This window comes from Gouania willdenowi, chromosome 16 (assembly GCF_900634775.1).
Source record: "Gouania willdenowi chromosome 16, fGouWil2.1, whole genome shotgun sequence".
NCBI classification, from domain to species: domain Eukaryota; kingdom Metazoa; phylum Chordata; class Actinopteri; order Blenniiformes; family Gobiesocidae; genus Gouania; species Gouania willdenowi.
The window spans coordinates 22,821,993-22,843,537 of record NC_041059.1 but is presented as its reverse complement, the minus strand read 5'-3'; the positions used below and the strand labels follow the sequence as shown (position 1 = coordinate 22,843,537).

General features: G+C 37.5%; 1 protein-coding gene across 12 annotated transcripts in view; it reads left to right on the top strand.

Moving 5' to 3' along the window:
- The first annotated feature begins 829 nt into the window (after nt 1–829).
- LOC114477637 (metastasis suppressor protein 1-like) overlaps nt 830–21,545 on the top strand; it is a 58,912-nt gene continuing 38,196 nt past the window's right edge. For 5 of the 12 annotated variants that reach the window (XM_028470072.1, XM_028470069.1, XM_028470066.1 and 2 more), the window contains exons 1-3: nt 832–1,373; nt 4,276–4,337; nt 12,574–12,647. In XM_028470072.1, the coding sequence (XP_028325873.1) occupies nt 1,302–1,373; nt 4,276–4,337; nt 12,574–12,647 (208 nt within the window). In that variant the 5' untranslated portion in view covers nt 832–1,301. Of the gene's footprint in view, nt 1,374–4,275; nt 4,338–12,573; nt 12,648–21,545 lie in introns of all 12 variants that reach the window. The other 7 variants (XM_028470071.1, XM_028470076.1, XM_028470067.1 and 4 more) reach the window with 3 other exon arrangements.

The following is a 21,545-nucleotide window of genomic DNA, read 5'->3' as shown; positions in this document are numbered from 1 at the left end:
TTTAAATGGCAGTATAACCGCACCTGTAAAGTCCTCAGTGACTCTTTGAATCATTTTTGCCTCATAGTAACAAAATAATCAGGTATAATGTACAAAGGGGAAAGAAATACAATGCCGACTACACCAATGGGACGTTATTGCTCAGCACATTTCTTATTTAAATAGAACCATATAGTCAGATACAGCTGAAAATACCAATCTAAGGTAATGTAATTCATACGAGTCCTCATCCATTCCCAGTTTACCTCCATCGCTTGTAACACCGGTTGATCCTTCACAATAAAACGAATTAACTTTAACAAGTGCTGCACCCAGCTTGATTTCAAGTTTACATTAAATATATGAAATCAATCAATAAACAACTGGTTATTTAAAAAAAAAAAAAAAAAGCAATCATCTTTTTGTTATTTAAAAAAAACAATCGTACGTGTTGTTTATTGCTTAATAAACATGATAATATTTAAAGGTTTCAAAAAATTATTATTTAAAACAGATTATCAGAAGTGAAGGCTTTGTACATAAACTATGTTGTTATTAAATGTACAAAAAGTTATTGACTAATAGATTTAAGAGGTTTAAGACTGCTACGTGTATTTCAATACTTAAATATTACACTTTTCTTTGGGCAGACCCATTGATAGGACAAATATATTTACTTTACTTGTACTTGAGTACAATTTCAATCAAATAACAGTACATCTACTTGAGTAGGATATTCGAGTAGTCTTTACTTTACACCTCTGGTATTTGGCCCCGGACCTGAGCGCTCTTATTTTGGTAGAGCGGTAAAGCGGATGTAGTTGTATGTCACAGACGTGAAGTCAACACCTCCTGTGGTGTGAGCTCAGTGCAGTCTGCTTTCAGTGTGAGCTGTGGTCATCGCTATTTACTTACCTGTCAACACACGGAATATATTCGCCTTCTAAACACTTTGGACTACATTTTGTTTGTTTTTTTTCTTTCTCTCAGACACTGTTAGGCGGCTCGTACCTCTGAAGCTATGGCTATGAGCCGAGTTAAGCGGAGAGGAGGATTTAAAGTCTTTCCTTCGTCCTGTTGGTTTCCTTTGATTTGAGGCACTGACGGTCAGTGGAAAAACTTCAGTTTCTTTCCTTTTTTTTTGGAGTTAAGGGGAAACAACTTTCCCTCAGTACGTGCCTGAGTGGTTATCAGGCTGTGTGTAGTGTTTTTGTTGTAGTTTACCTGGGTTTACCGTAGTAAGGGGGTGCTTTGTGGGGAGGGGGAGGAAAGGTTGAAGCCAAGGGGCGAAGAAGGGACTGACCGCCGAGCGGCCCCGGAAAATGGAGGCTGTGATCGACCGGGAGTGCAGCGCTCTGGGAGGACTCTTTCAAACCGTGATCGGAGACATGAAGGTGAGCCATTACTAGTAGCTGTGTTGTGCAATAGTTTAGGTGTTTCACCCACTATGGAGTTTAATAGGTTGCGCAAGTATCTTTACTCAACAGGCTTCAGGGATGTGATTCATCTTCTTGATGAATAAACACAGGTAATACTCATTGATGGACGGTCCCTACCACTCATCTCTGTGGGACTTTAGTGAGTCATCCTTTGCCCTCTAGTTGAAGACAAACTGGGCCATCCATCAGTGCTCAAACTGGGCCATGTGATCTTATTTAGAAGTTATTTCTGTCAGCCTCATGGCTGATGAGACAATTAGCAGATTCCCCACCCAGCTGTTGTACTTGCCCCCAAGGAATGTCAGGAACTTCGCTGTCAGGGTAGAAATGGACCCGGAGGGTCTGAAGGGCTCTGACATGTGTGGGTCAGATGTCCAAGCCCCCTCAGGTCCACTGGAGTCACTGGGACATCCAAACCCTCACTATGTCCACATTCTCATCATCTTTCAGTCTGAGGGCAAGTGACAGGTGAACAAATAATGTGTGAACAGATCAAGCTTCCAAATGAAATCTATAGCAGAATATGTTAAGGCCAGGGGTGCAAAAAATTCTTTTCACTGAAGGGCCAAAAAATAATCATGGTGGAGGGCCAAGGGCCAAAACTAAACATTCAATGTGCAGTGCATGGAATAACACATACCAAGAACACAAAATAAACACTTAAAGTAGTTTTGAAATTGAACAAACCTTTCTTTATTGTTGTGGCTATTCAGACGGAAACGGATCCATAGACTGCCAGTCTATTCATACGGAACGCCCCTCATTGGCCAGTTTAGGTGACTGATAGGTCCACCATGTGACTTAAAGTTCAGTTTTATTTTAGCGCATATTTATTTGTAGCTACCCAGCTAACCCCTAACCCAGGAAATACCCTACTATGTTTATTTTATTTTTTTCGTACATGTATTTTTAAAGGTGGAATTTGTCGTGTTAAATATGTTAAAATGAAAAAATATATATATCAAAAGCGGGATTCGAACCCACGTTAGTGGAAGGAAGAATCCTTAAGTGCGGCGCCTTAGACCTTATATGTATCAATAGTCCATTGGGCTATTGATACGTTTCCGTATCAATAGACACTTTGTTTCTTTATGGCAGTCAGAAATGGTAGAATGGGGTTACTTAAGCCAAAACCACTGCTTTAAAGCACAATTTTACACCCACAACTCGAAATGTAAAATGGATCCAGGGCCAATTAGAATTGAGTCAGGGGCATCTTATCTTACTGCTCGATTAAACCTCAAATAGACTCCACCTTTATTTACAAGTTTTAAAATGTGCAGGCAACCTCCTCCTGCAGGATTTCTACTCAATTAATATTAATAAAAAAAAACAACAGTACACGGAGATCACAAACCTCCACCATGCACCAAATATCCTTTTTGTCAGATATTAGTGCCATGATCATTCCCACTTTAAAGGCTTGGAAGACGTTTCTATTGCCATTAATGATAATACAGTAGGTCCAAATGTATGGACACGCTGATATTTTTTCTACAACTAGAATGGAACGAGGAAATGCACAATTTGGATCCAATGCAGATGAAACTCAGAGGGATAATCGCGTAACCAAACTAACATAAATATATCAAGTTCCATAAAGATCGATCTCTTTTTTTATTTTTTATTTTTTTTATTATTGCCAATGATGAGAAAAAGGGATTTTTTTTTTTCAAACTGATCCAGAATCAGTACATTGATACGCATCCCCGTCCAAAATTTAATGGAATTTTCCGTGACGTAAGGTCTAACTTTGGTTAAAATGGTTAATTTTGTGAAAATATAGCCTCCTTGGCAGAGGTATATATCAAACTTGATAATTAATCCTAGATGTTTTACTCTTTGAAGAATGCTTACACGTATATTACAACATGAACGTTTCAAATGAGGCTTTTTCTTAGAATTCTATACTCAAAGTGATCACAGAGCAAAGGTAGACCCTTAGGTTGGGCTGCTTTTTGACGAATGGATGGATTGTTTTATGTCATTATAATAATTCTTACACTACAGAGCATCAGTTGTGCAGGTAAATCTGCTGTTGAAAAAGATCAAGTTAAGTTGTTCATGTCTGTATTCTTTAATTTGTTCCGTCTAAACCTACCCAACAAGTCCCAACCCCCAAAAGTGAACATTTAATCTTTGTATCAGCGTAATCTTTTAATCTTATGGTTTGAGTGAGGAACATAAAAGGGGAGCTTTAAGAGTGGGGGGGGGGTGGAAAACGGTGATGTAAGAAGACTTGATGGCTCAAAGAAAGGCAACGATAAAGACTATTGATGCAAAGACTGGAGTTGGTTGTTGGGTGTGATGTTTGACAACATAACACAACATTCCTCAGCCTCCTGACAGTAGTAGCCCAAACATGTGCTCGTGTTTCCATGGCAGTTCTCTAGACATTGGTCAACTTGTTCTCAGCGATATTTTCAGCACTTCTTGGACCTGGTTTAGATATAAAATTATCATCCCATTGGGGAAGCATGCTAATTACACTGTGGTAATGGGGCATTTATAGGCCCGTGACCTATTTTATACACCCTCAAACAAGCAGGACGTGATGAGGGCGCACATGCAGAAACCCAAATGTTTGCAGATGAATATGAATTTAACGGTGTGAAGTTCCGATCAAACCAGTTTGAAGTTTTTAAAAATAAAGACTGTTTGCTTTGATACTGTTTAAACAGTGCAGCATCTGTCAAATCTCTGATAGGACGAATTATTAGTTTAGTCCTGTGATGAGCTACAGGTGAGGTGAGGTGACCTTCTGATGGCTAGACTCTTTTATAACTCTGGGAATAAGTAAATGTGTTCTTCCCTGATGTTACATCACTCATGTTTGTCTTTTCTCTTTCCACCACAGAGCAGCTACCCTATATGGGATGACTTTATCACCAAGGCCGGCAAACTGCAGTCACAACTCAGGTGGGAGCACGTTTGTGTTGTTCATTCTCAGAATTAAAACACCATAACAACTAGAACAAAAACCCTAATTTTCTTGTCATCATCAATGTCAATAGAATTCTATTAAATGATTACGTAAGCGTTTAAAAGGTAAATTATCATCATTTACAGTAATGATGTTTTGAAACTGTTGCTTTTTGGTGAAAAACAGGAATGGCTGGTTTAAAACGAACATAAAAACAGAAAGGATGGTTTTTTCATGTGTTTAAGTTGACAAAAGAAGAACACAAATACGTATAATCAAATGATGCTGATTTTGCAAGCTGTATGCCAGACATGGGCAACTGGCGGCCCGGGGAACACATGCCCTTGCTTTAATTTTGGGCGGCCCCTGCTCTAGTATACACTAGAAAACATAAATACACAAAATGACTTCAAAAAAACACACGACAAAAAAACACTTGAAAGTAAAATTAAAAAATCACAAAATGACAAAAAAAAAAAACACACAAATTTGCTCATAACACACAAAACAGCAAATGAAATAAATGGAAAATACACTAAATGACTTAAAAAACGACAGTAAAAATGTGCAAAACGAGAAAATAAAAAACACAAAAAAGAAAACACAAACGTATTGTTCTTATATTAATGCTCAGATTGGTCATTATTCTAAATGCTGACATGAATTTTGATAATGTGGCCCTCACATCAGAAAATCACTCTTTTGTGGCCCTGCTTTGATAAAAGTTGCCCACCCCTCCTGTATGCTTTCAATTTCCTGTTTTTAATACCAGCTAATTTAATTGTTGAGTCAGTGCAATACGTGAAGTGCTTTCTTTTATGTATTTGTGATGCACAAAGTTGGAGAAAAAAGAAGCTGTGTTTGATAACTTGATAAGTTAACCCTTTTATTGTACAGTGTTTTTCTCCATATTTAACAGTGCCATCCTCGGGTCATTACAGCATGAACTTCTGTCCCTTTGGTCTCTTTTAAAGCTGCTGTAAATGTACACGCTTTCCGACAGAATTATTCCAAGTCTTCAGCTAACAATGACTGCCAATCCCAAGCACTTCTCTTAGTTGGTTTTAAGTGGCCGTACGTCAGAAGACAAACAACTGCTGACAGCTGATATAAAAGCACATTGTCCAGAATGTACCTCAAATCCTGATGTCCTGTGGTCTGGATTATTCTTTGAATAACAGTGCATGGCAGGTCTCTGGCCATTCAAGTGCCCACGTGTGCTCAGACAGAGCCGCACTGATGCATTGACTTAATCATTTCCAGGGGCCGCTTTGTCTTCCACTACTGTTTTTGTTCAGGGAAAATGCTGATTAATGGTGATATGTTTTTCAAGTGCCTCCATCATTTGGGGGTTAAATATGTGACCCTGGCATGCAGAAATACAGAGTGGGATCTTGGGACATTGCTGCTAATAACTGCTTGTTAAGGAGGTACCTATGGTGGTATGTCTGTACAACCAAGGTTGGGGCCAAGGAACACATCTATTGTTTTGTTTTACTTCTCTTTACTATAAAAAATTAGATTTTTATATATATATATATATATATATATATATATATATATATATATATATATATGTATTCTTCATAAATGCCAACTTTATCAGCAAGAATCAGGAGTGGCCTCAATCAGGACACAATGCACTTCAATTGAACAAAAACAAAAAAACCCAAATTTAACTGGCCATAAAAAGTGAGCAAGTCTTTTTAATAGCAGCAGACATAGTCAATGTCCAAAAGTCTCAATTGTTGCAAGAAAATTTAGACAGGCTAATTTCGTTTGAAAAAAATAGAACATGTCCAATGATTAAATCTGGGCTGTGTAGACTGTTCTCGTTTAATGTTTTGAAAAAAAAATCTTGCTTGGCAAAGTTCATGCACAGATAAAATTTTTGAGATGATGATGAGATCATGATTTGGTATTAATTTTACACTGGCATGAATTGGCAGTCTCTGTGGCACTTTCTGGCCTTGAAATTGGGAAAAATTGGTCTTACTTATTATTGTTTAGTTTATATTTTTATATTCTCTCCAGTTGAAAAGGCCAGACCCAGAGTATATGTATGCATCCCTATAGTTATTTTGTTGGTTTTTTTTTTTCCCTTTCCAAAAATATTGTGTCAAATTGTTATCATGAGCCCAGTATTGTCTATCGTCTCATGAACTTTGTATATTGTCCCACCCCTAGTGGCAATTTAACAACTGTGAAACAAGTGGCAGCATTAGAACAAGCCCACACAAGTCAATTAAAAACTGTGTGTAAGAAATTTCTTTTAATTGCAAGTGTTCATGTTTTTTTTCCTTCTCTCGCACAAATGAGACCTTGGTTTTTCTTTTCTTTTTTTGCACCCAAATGTTTTCTATCAAAACGTTTTTCAGCCCACAATGTTTAGGAGCAAGAGATTCCTAAGTCTATATTTGTCATCCCTCGACCTGAAAGACTCATTAACATCTTCTCTGAATGTTTCTTTGTCTTCATGGGTATTGTGTGGCTAAACATGCTGATTATTGACTGACATGACCTTGACACGCGTGTTTTTGTTTACTGTAATGTCTCCATTTCTATCATTCTACTACCCGTTAGGTGGAGAAGAAGCAGTATGCTTTTCAATGATCTTTTTCCATGTGACATATATATATATATATAGTGAACATATTTTGACTTGGCTATTCACGTCTCCTAAGTGGCTCATATTGGTGCCTATAACTGCCTTTGCTGTTTCTAACACTGTCCTGTTTCAGTTTGCTCTGCCTGACCTTCAAATAAAGACCTTTTTGTGTGTCCTCTACTTGCCCATTTCCAGCCACTGCATTAAGCATAAAGCCCCCTTTAACTGCAGCGTGCCATGCGTATTGCCATGAACCCATATAATTGTTCAGATGCTGGGCTACATAGAGGACACAGACTCAAAGACTTAAACATACATGCTTTAAAATACTCCCACCTTTCTTCCTCTGCTTGAATAGGTGAGCTGGCAGGAGTGGCAGCGGCATACGTCTGTGTGTGTAATGACGTCCTGAGGCAGACTAGTCTGTAATTTATCCTTTCTGGTTCACTGGGCTATTGAGAAATCAACCAATTACAGTGTCGGAAAAGTTCTGTCATTATTTCTTTTTCTGGATTTACACACACACACACACACCCCCACACACACACGTTATCAGAGCAACTTTGAAGTTAGAGAGCAGAGTGGAATATCGGCAAACTGATTTCTAATCATCGTAATTACAGCCCTCCTTGCCAGTGTTTTGGTGGGCTTTATTTGATGCAGTAGCTGTGGTGACGGTTTTAAGCTATTTTCAGACTACAACGCCACTGCTAAACTATAATATGCTTGTTAGAATTGTTTTTACTTCATTCTTAAAATCTTGAATCATGCTACTCTGTCACTTGTTGATCTAGTCACAGTAAACGATGTTATGTCTTAAGCATCTTAAAATGCAATTTCTTTACCTTTATGTCAGTCATTGTTAGGTTTGTAGGTACGCTTTAGTCCGTGATCAGGCTCTGTTTTGTGTTGCTTCAGGTGTGGTTCCAGCCATAAAAGGAAATAATAAAACGCTGGCACTGTTTGGCCATCGTGGTTCTCACGTTTACCTGATCGATTGTAGAAACAACGCTCGCACCGTTCCACGAAAGTTGAAAATTGGCCGTGTTGACTAGAAAAAGCAATGGCCAAGGATGAGGTTTGGTGCGGACCAATCGCAGACCTTGCAAGAGTTTTGCGAGTCACGCGTCAGGTTTTGGCTTTGACGCGGAGAGTTTCACATAGCTACGGCATTGATATGACGTAGTAGCGTGATTACTGCGAATTCTTGTGTTGTATCGCCAGACAAGGACAGTGATTCACTGACGCCATTTTTTAATAATGATAATAACTGGAACTGCAAGCAGTTATGAAAAGGGGCCAAGCCTACCCGCACGACTTTGCCCCCAGGTTTTGCGAAGCCCATGAAAGTACGTCACTAAGGACGTCGGGTTTGGGGCATGTGTGTCAGGACACAGTTTGCACCCATTATAGCGCCACCTAGCGGCGCACTTTTTGGTGTGGGTGGCCTGTGTGCTCTTCTTTATATATACACCCTGTACATTTCACTGCCCTCAACATAATACTTGAGCTGAAATAAATGTTTGTTGTTTATGTTGTAATACGCCACATTCACTTTGACCAATCGTGATTAACGGCCTCAGGAGTCACCCAGGGTCATACCCACCAAATTTGGTAAAAACTGGTCTTCCCATTTAAGAGATATAAATGTCCCATGTTTGCAGCGCCCCCTAATGGCCTACATTGCTGAAATTTGGTTCATACCCCCACAGTAGCATACCAACCAAGGATCTCGGATTTGGTGTTGTTTGCATTTATTTTGACCGAGATATGTAACAGTATGCTTTTTTTTTTTATATGCTAGCTAGAAAACTTTACTCGTTAATAATTTGCACATATTTTGACTGAACAAAATTCTTTACTCAACTTAAGATCAGGTCTAACCTACGACTCTACGTGCCAAGTTTTACACTGATTGGCCAAAACCTCAAGGAGGAGTTTGAAAAAGTAGGTTTTTGCAATTTTGCGCCAACAAAATATAGGCGGAAATGGGCGTGGCCCAGCCCAGGCGATTCAGTGCTATTCAGGGAATCTGTGGATATGAGGTTTATGAATGTGCAACATACGATGTGGGACTTATAGACCAAAATAAAATTAATTTAAATATATAAAATATTTTTAAAAATTGTTAGTTAAATCGTATTTGCAATATCTGTCAGAAAGGTTTTTTTGTCAAAGTCGTGCAGCCCTAGCGTGTACCAATGAAAGTTTAAAGAGCCATTGTAACATTAAAAGTAAGATGATAAGTACTGGTAGTTTTAGCCATTAAAAGCAAGTCTGAATAGATGAGTTTAAAGGCGTAATTTGAAAGAGGCCGGAGTGGTACAGTTTTGAATGTCTTGAGTTAGTGAATTCCAGAAGGAGGACGTGGGTTCAGAGAAGGCTTTGTCCCCCCCAAGGTTCAGGGCATGGTGCGAGGTGGAGAGAGGAAGTTAGCATCCGAGTAGCGGAGGCTGCGAGAGGGGGGCTTGGTTTGCGCCTGGTATTCTCTGTGATATCAGCATGAAGTAAAAACTCTTCTATGCATCCATCTCTGTGACTCCACATCCCATAATGCAATGCCTGAAAATGTCAATAATCAGAGCTTTTACAGTAGAGATGAAAACAAACTTTAAACCTTTTACATTGTTTTTCGAGCAAATGATCTTTTATTGATTGATCAACAAGGCCTATACTATGTCTTTATCTGATTAAAAATGAACCTTTTAGGAAAAAAGTATCTCAACTGACCACCTTTCTCTCTTTACCTTTGTACAGCACCTGAGTGGATTTAAAGACTTTTTTCATGATTCAGATATACCAGAGTATGTATTTCCGCTTGTGTTGAGCTAAGAATAGATGAGAGCAGCAGTTGTGAATGTGTCATTGTCATAAAGACCATTGTGCTTTGCTACTGCAGCCTCTACAGGGAGTTTAGGTCCGGGCTCTGCTGAACAGATATGTTAAAGTCATTTGTTTTGGCTGCAGAGCAGAGGCGTGTGCAGATTTTCAAAACCAGTGGTAGTAGTCAGGTCTCTAGTGGACACACTGTGCTGTGTTTAACTGTCAAAGGGTGTTTGTTCCAACTCTGAATGTCACAGAAAGCAAGGCCCTCTGGCTAAATGTCAAGTATTGAGATCTTTTTGTAAGAAGTCAGACCATTAACTCATTAGCTGCTGTAGAAAAAAAAATCAAATATGGCTTTTGTATGAAGGTGACTGAGTCTAAGAGGTGAAATATAACTTGTGTACTTGATTATATGAATTGATCAAGTTGAACTTAACTGAAGGTGACCAATTTGCAATGCACAGGCCACTGTGTACATGCTATAAATTAGTGAAGGCAGTCAGAGGTTGTTATGGTGCCCGTGCTGAGCCTTAAATAGAAAGGAATCTGTGTCTGAGTGCTTGCGCGTATGTTGCTTTTTCCATTCGCAGGAAACACCCGTGGATCTTTTGGTCAGCTCTCTAACAAACCCAGCACTTGTTAGTCATTATTAAAGCAAGTTTTAGAATCCTGTAGTAAAAGCTTTATTATGATGAAAGCTTTATTTGATTCAATCACTTTGATAAATGTTTTTTTATCAGTAGTTTGTTTTAATAGGACTATATAAAGTGCTTGGTATTGGGTTGCTAATGAGAAAGCTTTGAGAAAAATGGACAATGTTTAATAAGAATAAATTTCTGTTTTTAATGGGTTTAATGGATGTCTGCTTTCTTTTATCTATTGTTTATGGTTAACAGGATCTGCCACCTGTGCTCACTTTATTACAAATGCACTACATCAAGAATGCACTTAAAGCACAATAAATTTACTCTCTTTTTCTTTTCTTTTTTTTTTTTAAAATAATTTTTAAATCAATTTCCAGATATTGTAAACAGTTTTTTTTGGCATAGATTTTTAACTGCAATGAAATAAATCATCCACAGTGTTGCCAGAAGTTTGACAATGCTTTAGTTCTTTTAATAGTTATTATGGTTAGTTTTCATTCTACCATGCTTACTTCTTAGATACACAATCTATATTACACTTATTTAAAGCGTGCTCCCACAAAAGCGAGACTTTCATGCAATATTTCTATTTCCCTTTTTTCCAATAATAATTGACTTTGGGATTACAATGTAAGTGCCTATCCTGTTTTAAATTATTTAAAAGTGGTTTGAAGAATGTTTCAGACTGGAAATTTCCAGCATGTATTTTTATTAATTTTTTTTTTTTTGTTTACCTGTGGAATATAACAAGTGTTTACGGTTTCACAGACTCAAGATTAGAACAAACAGGCTTTTGTTTACTGGACCCACACTGTGGAAAGTTTTCTCCTCATTTGTGTCCTGGTGCAGCATGCGTGACTGATAGGTGTAGTCTAGTCTCTATTGAGTGGATCAGATATCAAGTGCACACACATGCAAACACCAGCAGCCTTTTATTCACATACCTGTGATCATTATCTGCTGTTTTCGTGGAAGCCCAGTGTTTGCAAGTTAACAGGTCAGTTAGTTAGTTAATTTAGGTACCGTATTTGGGCCAGCTTTAACAACAGTTTTGTCTCTTCTGTGTTTCCACGCACAGATGCCTAAATACACACACAATTTTTGCAGTGATTACTCTAGAACTGGGATGGGCAGCTGGCCTCGTTCTTACTTTGTGCGGCCCCCAAAGCAAATACACAAATGGTCCCAAAATCATCCAAAAGTCAACACAAATGCACAAAATGACACCAAGAAAATAAAAATAAACAACAGTGCACAAAATGACAGAAAAACACACCAAATGACCATAAATATAAACAAAATGACCCAAAGAACATACTAAATCATGGGAAAATATACTAAATTATTCCAAAAACATAGAAAAATGACTCTAAAAACATACAAAATTATAACAAAATGACAGAGAAGTACAGTAATTGACGCAATATAAGAAAGGAAAAGCATACACTGACAACAAAAATGTATAAAATATACAAAAGGACAACTTAAACACACTAAATGACTCCAAAATATAAAAACATTTCAACAGAAATATAGAAAAAAGCAAAAATAATGCACAACGTGATAGAAAAATATAGAAAATTATTTTTAAAAATACAAAATGTCAACAGAAATAAACAAGTTGAAAACAAAAACCCGTAAAATAAAGAAAAATACAATTAACGATAATGAAAAGCCACCAGACAACAACAGACGTACACAATTCTAATAGCTGACATGAATTGTGATAATGTGGCCCTCAGGTTGGACAATCCCATTTTAGTGGCCCCCGCTATGATAGAACTTGCCAATGCAGTAGAGGTTTACTTTTGGCCCTCTTCACATTGGGCATCCCCCACACTGAACCTTCCATTGACCTGTAAGTGTGGCAAACTGGAGCGACTCTGCTGAGCCGGACAGATTCCAGTGGTCTCCAAGTAATTACACGGACATTCCTCTCACAGCAGGACACGCTCAGGTTGGAACTTCCACACACACTTAGCAGTATACACACAGTACATGGCCACATTTACTTTAGTTAGGAAAGAGTCCGGCTCTGTTTAAAGGTTATGTTGGCAGGAAACAAACCTTATATGCTATTTTGTGTGATGTAGATGAGACTTGTTTTACTGTTGAAGCCTTCCCATTATTGATTGTTGTCTTCTTCTCTCACAGGGCGACCGTAGTTGCTGTGGCTGCCTTCCTGGATGCTTTCCAGAAGGTGGCTGATTTGGCCACCAACTCAAGAGGTGGGTGGAGTCACACAGATGCAGAATATTATGTTTGTACTTGATGGTCTTAGAGATCTGTTAACGCTCAGAGATACGAACACAATGGGATAGGCAGATACACTCACTGTAACTGCCTGTTGCTTGACTTTTCACGCCTGTACGTCTTGATGCTCTTTGCAGACGTTCTGCAAAGACGTTCTAAAGCAGAGGAGTCAGACTCATTTTAGTTCAGGAGCCAAATGTGAATTAGTTTGATCTTATATGGGCTGTTCATTTTAGGCCGGAAAACGAGCTATTGTAACATCAATTTCGCCAAGCTTGCACTTTTCCATCCATATAAATGAATTATACATACAGTATGTAAGGCGTCGACAATATTTAGGAAATAAGTGACATATATCAATCCCTGCAGGATTTTCTCTTTTAAATGTAATTGATTTTGTGACTAATATTTATTTAATTTGTGGAAATTATGTAAAATAATTTCAGGAACGTAAGTTCTTTGAACAATTTTAGGTTTAAAATGACTGCAGTAATGTGATAAAAGCATGCGAAAATTGCGTTCCTCCAATATTGGTGGTTTCTTGAATTTGTGTATTTAGAAGGGCTGAGATATCTACAATTGAATTATTTGTCATGTTTTACTGTCTTTTTAACTTTTTCCTGTGAGCCAAATTGGATGGTCGAACGGGCCAGATATGGTCCCTGGGCCATGAGTTTGACACGTGTTCTACAGGCTGTTTTCTTTTATCTATGGATAGTTGATCTAAGACTATGAGCCTGAAGGCCTGTCTCGGCTTTTATTTGAACCTCTCTAACCCAACCACTGCTTCCCTCAGCCTACCTTCCACCTTTATCTCACTTAGGAATTTATTCCTAAATCATGAGTTTTATTGTGGCATTTACTATCTATGAGAGTCAAAGCCAAAGATCTCTTTCCCTCTCAGCTCTGACGCCTTCAGCTCTCTTTCATTCTGCCATTAGCAGCCTGAGGCAGGCTCAAAGATTCCTCATTTCACTCACAGCAGAAAGACTAAGACAGAAGGGAATGTAGCTAACGTGGGATGAGTGTGTGTAGTGTGTAGCCTCCCTGTGTGTCTGTGTATCACACACACATTGCATCTGTTCACTCTGAGCGAGTCGAGATCAGTTTTCTAAGTGTGTTGCGTCATTTGATGTCTTTGATCTTATTTGCCCCTTATTCTCTATTCTTTGTGTCATATTGTTGGTTAGCAGTATCACATGACGTACCACAAATGATTTATTGTTCAGTTGTTTAGGCATCACTGTACACCTGAGCAGTCCATTGGAAGGACAAAGTATCATGTCCTGCTGCCTCACACCGCTTCTTTATGTTTAGATGACTCGGCCATGAGGAGGTTGCATAATACAGTACAATTGTGTAGCAGGACACCGACTAAAATGGATTTAAAAGAAGGAAGATTAAATTGTCTTTGCTTAAAAAAAAAAGTTTGCTATTGATATATTCAACAGTTTGGATCTCTTGAAAAATTTAAAATGAGCTTTGATTGTAATACCAAAGTTTGATATACATACTCTATCTTGGCTTCAATAGTCTTGTTAGTGCTGTCACTAGATTAAAAATATTGTGCGATTAGTTAATTATGCTCTGTGATTAATTAATATAATGAATCTATTTTTTTAATCTCACCTAAATATTGCTAAGAATCGCCCTCAACTTGAGGTATTTTCATTTAAATTACAATATTGTGGCAGATCGAAACATTGATGTATAACAAAGTGGCTTAATATCATTTATTGTTTTTAACAGACTTGAACTATTTCTATGAGACTAGACCCAAGTGCTGCTGACACCTTTAGTTTAAACCATCAGGGAAATATTGATCTGTACTTTAGTCAATCTACAAATAATAGAAAATACAAATGAAATAAAACATCAGGTCCATATGTAGTGCTATAAGTTATGAAATCATAAACAGTAAGAACACTTTTATGATAAATACACCAAACTTGTTGCTTTTTCTCACCTTCAGATAATATATAATAAATAAAACAAACCCACCAATCACAGTGCTGTAAATTAGTACATCAAAAATAGCATTGTTCATCACAAAATAAAGTACTGTAATCATTCTCGTAGTAGTAGAAGACCCGCCCACATCATCTACCACTGAGAATGGTCGACTGTCCACTACAATCATTTATCCACTGACTTTGTTCTTTTTTCACTCATGGATTTATTCATCTTGGCTCTGAGCCCTGTCATCTTGTCCAGTGTGGATTGGCTGCTGGGTTTACTGTAGCGTATAGAAGAATAGAAGGGCCGCTGTCCGTCCTAGCTGCTACATAGTTAGCACTGAGGTGGAAGGCTGTAGGAGGAAGAGTTTATTTTTTCCTGTAATTAATTAATCACAATGAATAAAGTGGCAGCCCTAAGTCTAGTTTCTCTGTACCCGTTTATCTTTCGGCTGACTTTGTCAATGGTTGTCTTGGCCTATTGCCTTCTGGATTTTAGCAGTAATGATTACTCATAAAGATTTATGTGCTGATTGGTGAAAGCGGCAGTCTTTGAGCATTTATAGGTGCTTAAAAAGTGTCTCTTATCAATGGGCCTATCAATGGGAAAGTGGTGCATGCTAGGGGTTAAATGACTTCATAATTTTAAAGGTCGACTTTATGTGCATGACTTTTACTAAAATATGAAAAGTGGGTCTAGGATTAATACAGCACTACCTAATACCCAAATATATAAGTATTCACATATGTATTCAGCAGAAAAACTGGGATTGGTGTTTTGTTACTCTTTAAAGGAACGATATGATTCTAGTAATTTGAATTGAATAAAATAACAGACTTCAACCTTATCTTTTTGCAGTTTTTGCCTTCTATGCAGTATATAATTGATGAATTTACGTTGCTTTCGGTGAGAAGACTTTGTTCTGTACTCTATTAAAAGTGCTAGACCAAGAAAGTTTCGACAAGTTGATATATATATAACAAAGTGATATAATATCATTATATATTAGAAGTAATGTGCCGTTACATCTAATATATGGGGCCTGAAATTGTCAATTGGTCACACTGACAGTGAAAGTATTTTGTGGCAAAGGTCAGACTTTGCTTGCTTTCTTTTTAGTTTGATTTTTGTAAATTCCAAGCATCCAAACACATGGATCTTTTGAATCTGAGTTTTTATTTGAATTGACAAAGTTTTTAGTTTAAACGAGGCGTCTGTGCAGTATGTACAGCACAGGTTTCTGCATCCTTTGAGCACGTGTGAAGGGGCACAATGGGGAAAACGCATTAGTATTCAGAATCACGAATGCATGCGTGTTCTCAGAAAAAGAATGATGGGAGGAGAGAACAAGCTTTTCTTATACAGAAATATAAAGGTTTCAGCTTACCCTTTCTTACAGTTGAAGAATTTCAAATACAGTATATGAAACTCCAAGTGAACTAAAGCTTGAATCAAGGAAACAAAGTTCGACCGAAACTTGTTATCAGCTTTCCCTGTGAACACAAGCACGCAATGTCAAAATATTTTTTTTAATGGAGGTATCTGGGTTTTTTAATCCAAACATGTACGTTTTCTGCTCAATTAAATGGTTTTTAACTTTGGCCTTTGCTCTGTTTGTTTCTTTTGGTAGGTGTTGAGTGTAGATATCTTATTCCTGGCTTTTTCATGTGTTTTCAACACGAATCAGACATTTTCTTAGGCTGATGTAAACACTAGCTGTCTTACTCTATCTGTCAGCAGTGCAGTTCTCAACAAGTAACTTGAGTGAGCTTATGTTATCCATCAGCACTTAAGCTTCTGAATTTTTTTTAGATCTTAAGCCTGGGAACTAACAAAAGCACAGTTGAAAAACTCCAAATTTACCCCGTATGTAAGACACATTACCCCCTCAAGACATATTATACTTAGAAAGCCATATAGTCCATACAAAATATGAAGGAAAACTTTAAAAACTTTAAACTAGGTATAAACTAGTCGGTGTGACATTATTTAACCCTGGCCTGCTTCAGTCATGGTGTTCCTTTTATGAATGATATACTTCAAAACCTTTATTGTTCGAGAAGCGTTAATCTTCACAGCAAAATAGGTACTTTGCAAAGTCAGATAAGCAAGTGAAAGCGATACTCACCACTTTAGATAATAAGGTCTAAGCTTAATAATAATATAACTTTGTTAATAATGTGTGTGAGAGATGTCCTTGGAGTTGTATAACATTTTGCTTTTAAGCACACGTACTATTCTTCACTATGTGGGCACCACCATTTTGGATATTTTAGCTTAATTAGTATTTGCATATCATTTTCTCATTATGTCAGTTGCTCTTTGTATTTCAGCTCCAATAGAGAGTCTCTGGAGAGATAGCGTTTTAATAAGATTTTTTAGTCCTCAGTTAAGTGATATCTACCACTAGTTTCCTTGGACATTATGATGCTATTAGAAAGACAGGAACATGTATGCCATGCATGTATTTTGAATTTCTTGGACCAGAAAATGAGATATGGGTTTTGAAAGTGCCAATCGGTCTGCAGCGTTTGGATGCCACTATCAGCTATCTTTAAACACCTTAAAGGTAAACTGAACCACAAAAACCGCTTTATTCTGCTAAAAAACAAATGTATTTGGGTATAAAAGTATTTATGTTGACTTGATTATTACAAATGTTGTCTAACACTTGTCTAATTTGGCTTATTGAGTTTTAAAAATGTAAGAGTGACTTCCTTCTTGGGGTTGAAACCCGGCTATTGGCTGAGAATGGTGGTTTGTGACGTTTTGGTGGCTTCTTACATCATAAACCACCACTGTTGGCCCCGCTCCTCCTATAAAAATGAGCCCCTGTTTAGTTTGACTACAATCTGTAGCAAATAGGTTGGATTGAGAAAATTGTGAATAGAGCTCTATAGTGAGTATTGAGTAGATTGTTCTTTGGAGATTTATTGTACAGACTGGATGTGTCTTAGCTGTCCAGGAGCCCCGCCCAGAATCAAGGCATTTTATTTTTATTTTCCAGCAATAAGCTCAGGGTTTAGTTAGTCTTTAAAATGGGTATTAGTCTACACTACCATCGGAACAATCAGGCGCCTTTAACATCATAAAACTAGTTTGAGTTACATGATTGAAGATTTCCTTGAGTAATCACTACGTCGATGTTTATATTGCATTTTGTAGCTTTGAAATCGCCTCTCAATTCTACTAGTAAAAGCTACATATAATAATATTGATAATAATATTTCAGTTTACCGGTCTTTGTCATTTGGATTGATCATTTCTTTGATCAATGGGCTTAAAATAATCACAAAAACTCAAAGAAAACGGCTTTGTTAATATTGTACCTAAACAGCTGTTTATTTGACTCAAATTACGGTTGACTCACACAAGTGGGAAACTACTTAATTGGCACCTCTTCCTTGAGATACTACAGAATATCATGAAAAACTTCTTACTGAACTTTTCAAGATATATATATATTTTTTTTAGATGTACCAGTATTTATTTGCTATGCTGCAGTATTTTTTTCTTTATTCAAAATTTTATTTTAATGGTTCTCATTTGTGTTTTGATATTGAAGTAGATAGTTGTGACTTGCATTACCTTGTTTAAAAATTGACCTTTCCTATGGAGCTGTCCAAACAGTTTTTTTGATTTTCAACAATGGATACTCACTCCTTGCAAGTTTTAAGATATCAAAATAGAAATGTACCAATAATAAGGTGGAGTTTTTCTTTAAATCAGTCTGGTGGTTAATAATTTCTCATTTCAGACATATTTTAGGTCCAGTAGTCTAAACTGTTCTTAAGTGTTTATTGATAAACTTGCCCGGTTGGTTTACATCTCCACAATAAAGTTGCTAAAGCCCATTTTACTAGTTTTGACACATTAACAGGGACTTTTTGCTCATTCTTTTAATAGGCCATTTTTAAATCCTATTTAAATCCTACTGGAAAACAAGTTTTTACTAAACAACAAGGGGTTTGTTGATCGAGATTAGCCACATTATGGATTATTGTTGTGAGTCGACACAAGTGACCTCTTGACAATGTAAACCTCAGGTGATTGTGAGTTATTCGAAAAAAAAACCACCATCATCAGTTCACACCAAGTTAAATTCTCAATCTGTCCCAGAAATTGGGTTGTTCAGAGAGATTTAAATAAGCCAGGATGGGTTTCGAGTGGGCAGGCAGTTGTTAAAGCACAGTCTCTACATATGTTGTGTGTGTTTGAGTGCGTGTGGATATTAATCCCAGTGGCTCTTTCAGCAGCTCTAGTGCTACGTCTGTTTGGACTTGTCCAACCCCGTAGAGAGGAAATAGACAGCTGCCACGGAGCAAGCATGCGGGAGCCTGTTTGAACTGTTAGAACCTTAAAAGACCATCCAGCAACCACATTTTATAGCTCATAATTGTATAATTCTTTCAACCCTCTTTTTCCAATGTGTGATCACGTATAACTATAAAACCAATTATTGTCAATTTAAAGGCTCAACTCTCCCACAAGTCCTGATTGTTGGGTATTTTTGTCTCGTTTATAGTCTGGCATATTGCGTAACGATAAGTGCCTCGAATCAACTTTTACTTGTAGACATGTTTAACACTCGTTAGTTATCTGGGCCAATCGCTCTTGGAACCAGGTCACTTGCTATGACCTCGAAGACAGAAAAGCAAACCAACAAGTTTGCTAACTAGAACCATCCAAGTAGTTCTGAGTACAATAAGCTGCAGCTCTTGTGAATAGTTAATGATTGCAAGGGTTTCTGTAAAAGCGATCAGGAAAACTATTGAGGAGAAAAGCTTGAACTGATATAGTGGATATACAATCAGAATAACATGTGTTATAACATACTTGGATTTTAATGTAGTATCCTTTCCCTTGCTACCTGCTGCCTCCAATTTTGCTTTTATCCAGTCATATTAAAGTCATTATTTTCTGCTGCTGTCAAAATCCTTTTGACACCTTCAGAATCTGCAGGGGCAAGTTACATACATTCCTTTTCTTTGATTAAACAATCCACTGAACTATATTTTGGCACAATACAAATGACTAATGGTTATTACCTCCGCCAAGCGAAGCGCAGAGCAGTAAGTTTATGTTTTACCTTTTGTTTATCTGTCTGTCAGTCTGTCAGTTAGCAAGATAACTTTAAAAGTTATGAATGGATTTGGGCGAAATTTTCAGGAAATATAATAATGGGACAAGGAACAAGTGATTACATTTTGGTGATGTTCTGGATACCAAAAGAATATATATATATATCTATATCCCATTCATTTTCCCATCCACACTGTGGAACTTCTTGTTGATGAACACGCTTTGCTGATGATGTCATCAGTGTTCCACTTAGAAAGAGAACAATATAACTGGTCCTCACAGAGCATGATTTGTAACAAAGTTGCAATATTTTAATAACTATTTGACAATGAATAATAATATTGTAATTTCAAATGCTAAAGGTATGTTTTGATTATTAATGAATCTAATAGTGTATATAAAAGCAATGTAGGACTACAACATAGGGTGGAAATCACAATATGGGTGGAAATGAACTGCTTGGTGGAGGTCGGCGCTCTCAGAGTGCTTTTCTAGTTAAGATATGGATTCATTCAGGAAGGACACTCTTATAGGCTTTGTACAGTGAATGGCCTGCCTCTGCTTAGAGTGAGGCTATTTCAGCCCAAATCAATCACTTTAAATTTTATCACATAATTATTTTATTACGTCAACATTACTCCTGCCTCACGTGAAAAAGGATGCTGCTGGGGAAGAAAGCGTATCAAATAAAGACATAACAGGTCTCATTGATCAATAATTTAGATAATTTTCCGAAAATAGATATAAAAGGTTGCAATTACAGTTTGTTTTGATCTCCAACTGAAACATTCTGTTTGACATTTTCGACTTGCTTTGTCTTGTGGGATGTTTGTATTGTGTTTCTCCTCTTGACAGTGATTTGCTTGACACAATTTTTGTCGGTTTATCCCCGGTATTTGCCGTGATATCACCACTCTGCGAGACATTACATTTTTTGGATCTTTCCGTGTTAACCCCTAAATAAACTCCTGCTTTTCCACAACTTTCAGTCCCTGAAAACACCACAAATGTGTTTTGAAATCACTTTGACAGAGTTTTAGGAGACAAACACAAGAAAATGCAGTAAGATTGAAGTACAAACACTTGTATGCATCTGTCAACAGGACTCCATATCCCACAATGCATTGCGCACATGTTTACAGTGGAGATGAAAATAAACCTCTGAGCGGAAATTTCAATCTTTCACATCTTTTTTCTAGTAACTGATCTTCAATTTATTAATCTATGAGGCCTACACTGTCTTTATCTGATACATTTTCATCTCTAGCAGCTGAAAAGCAAGCATTCAGACGGACGGGCACAGTAAACACTGAATGTGTTCTAAAATATACCCATGACTTATTCTAGTCATCTGTTAATGCAGTTCGCATTTCTGTCCACTCACATTGTCACATCTGTTATGTGTTACGGATGCCTGTCCCACATATGGGTGGAGACGACACCTGTGTGTCATCACTCTTTTAGACTCTTCACTCTGCGTGGATGTTTGAGAGTGATTAAAGGCTTCAATGTTTTCAAGCTGAAGTAGGAATGACAAAACTCAAGGTTAGCTAACATGCCCATGATGCTAGTCGTTAAGATGGAGCCAGGAAGATGAATGGGGACAGAGATGCCACTAATAAAGGGATGCATCCATAAGATCTATTTAGCCTTTGAGTCAAAGGGGCCCTAAGCTGCTCGGTAATGACTGTGTAAGTCACTCAGAGCACAGGTTTGCATCTGTGTGTTTGTAAGGGTGTGTGTGTGATTGTAAAGCAAAGGCTTCCGAGTGCATACGAGCGCGCCCATGCTACATTCTTAGAAGCATATACATACAGTAGAAGTGTGTGATCGTG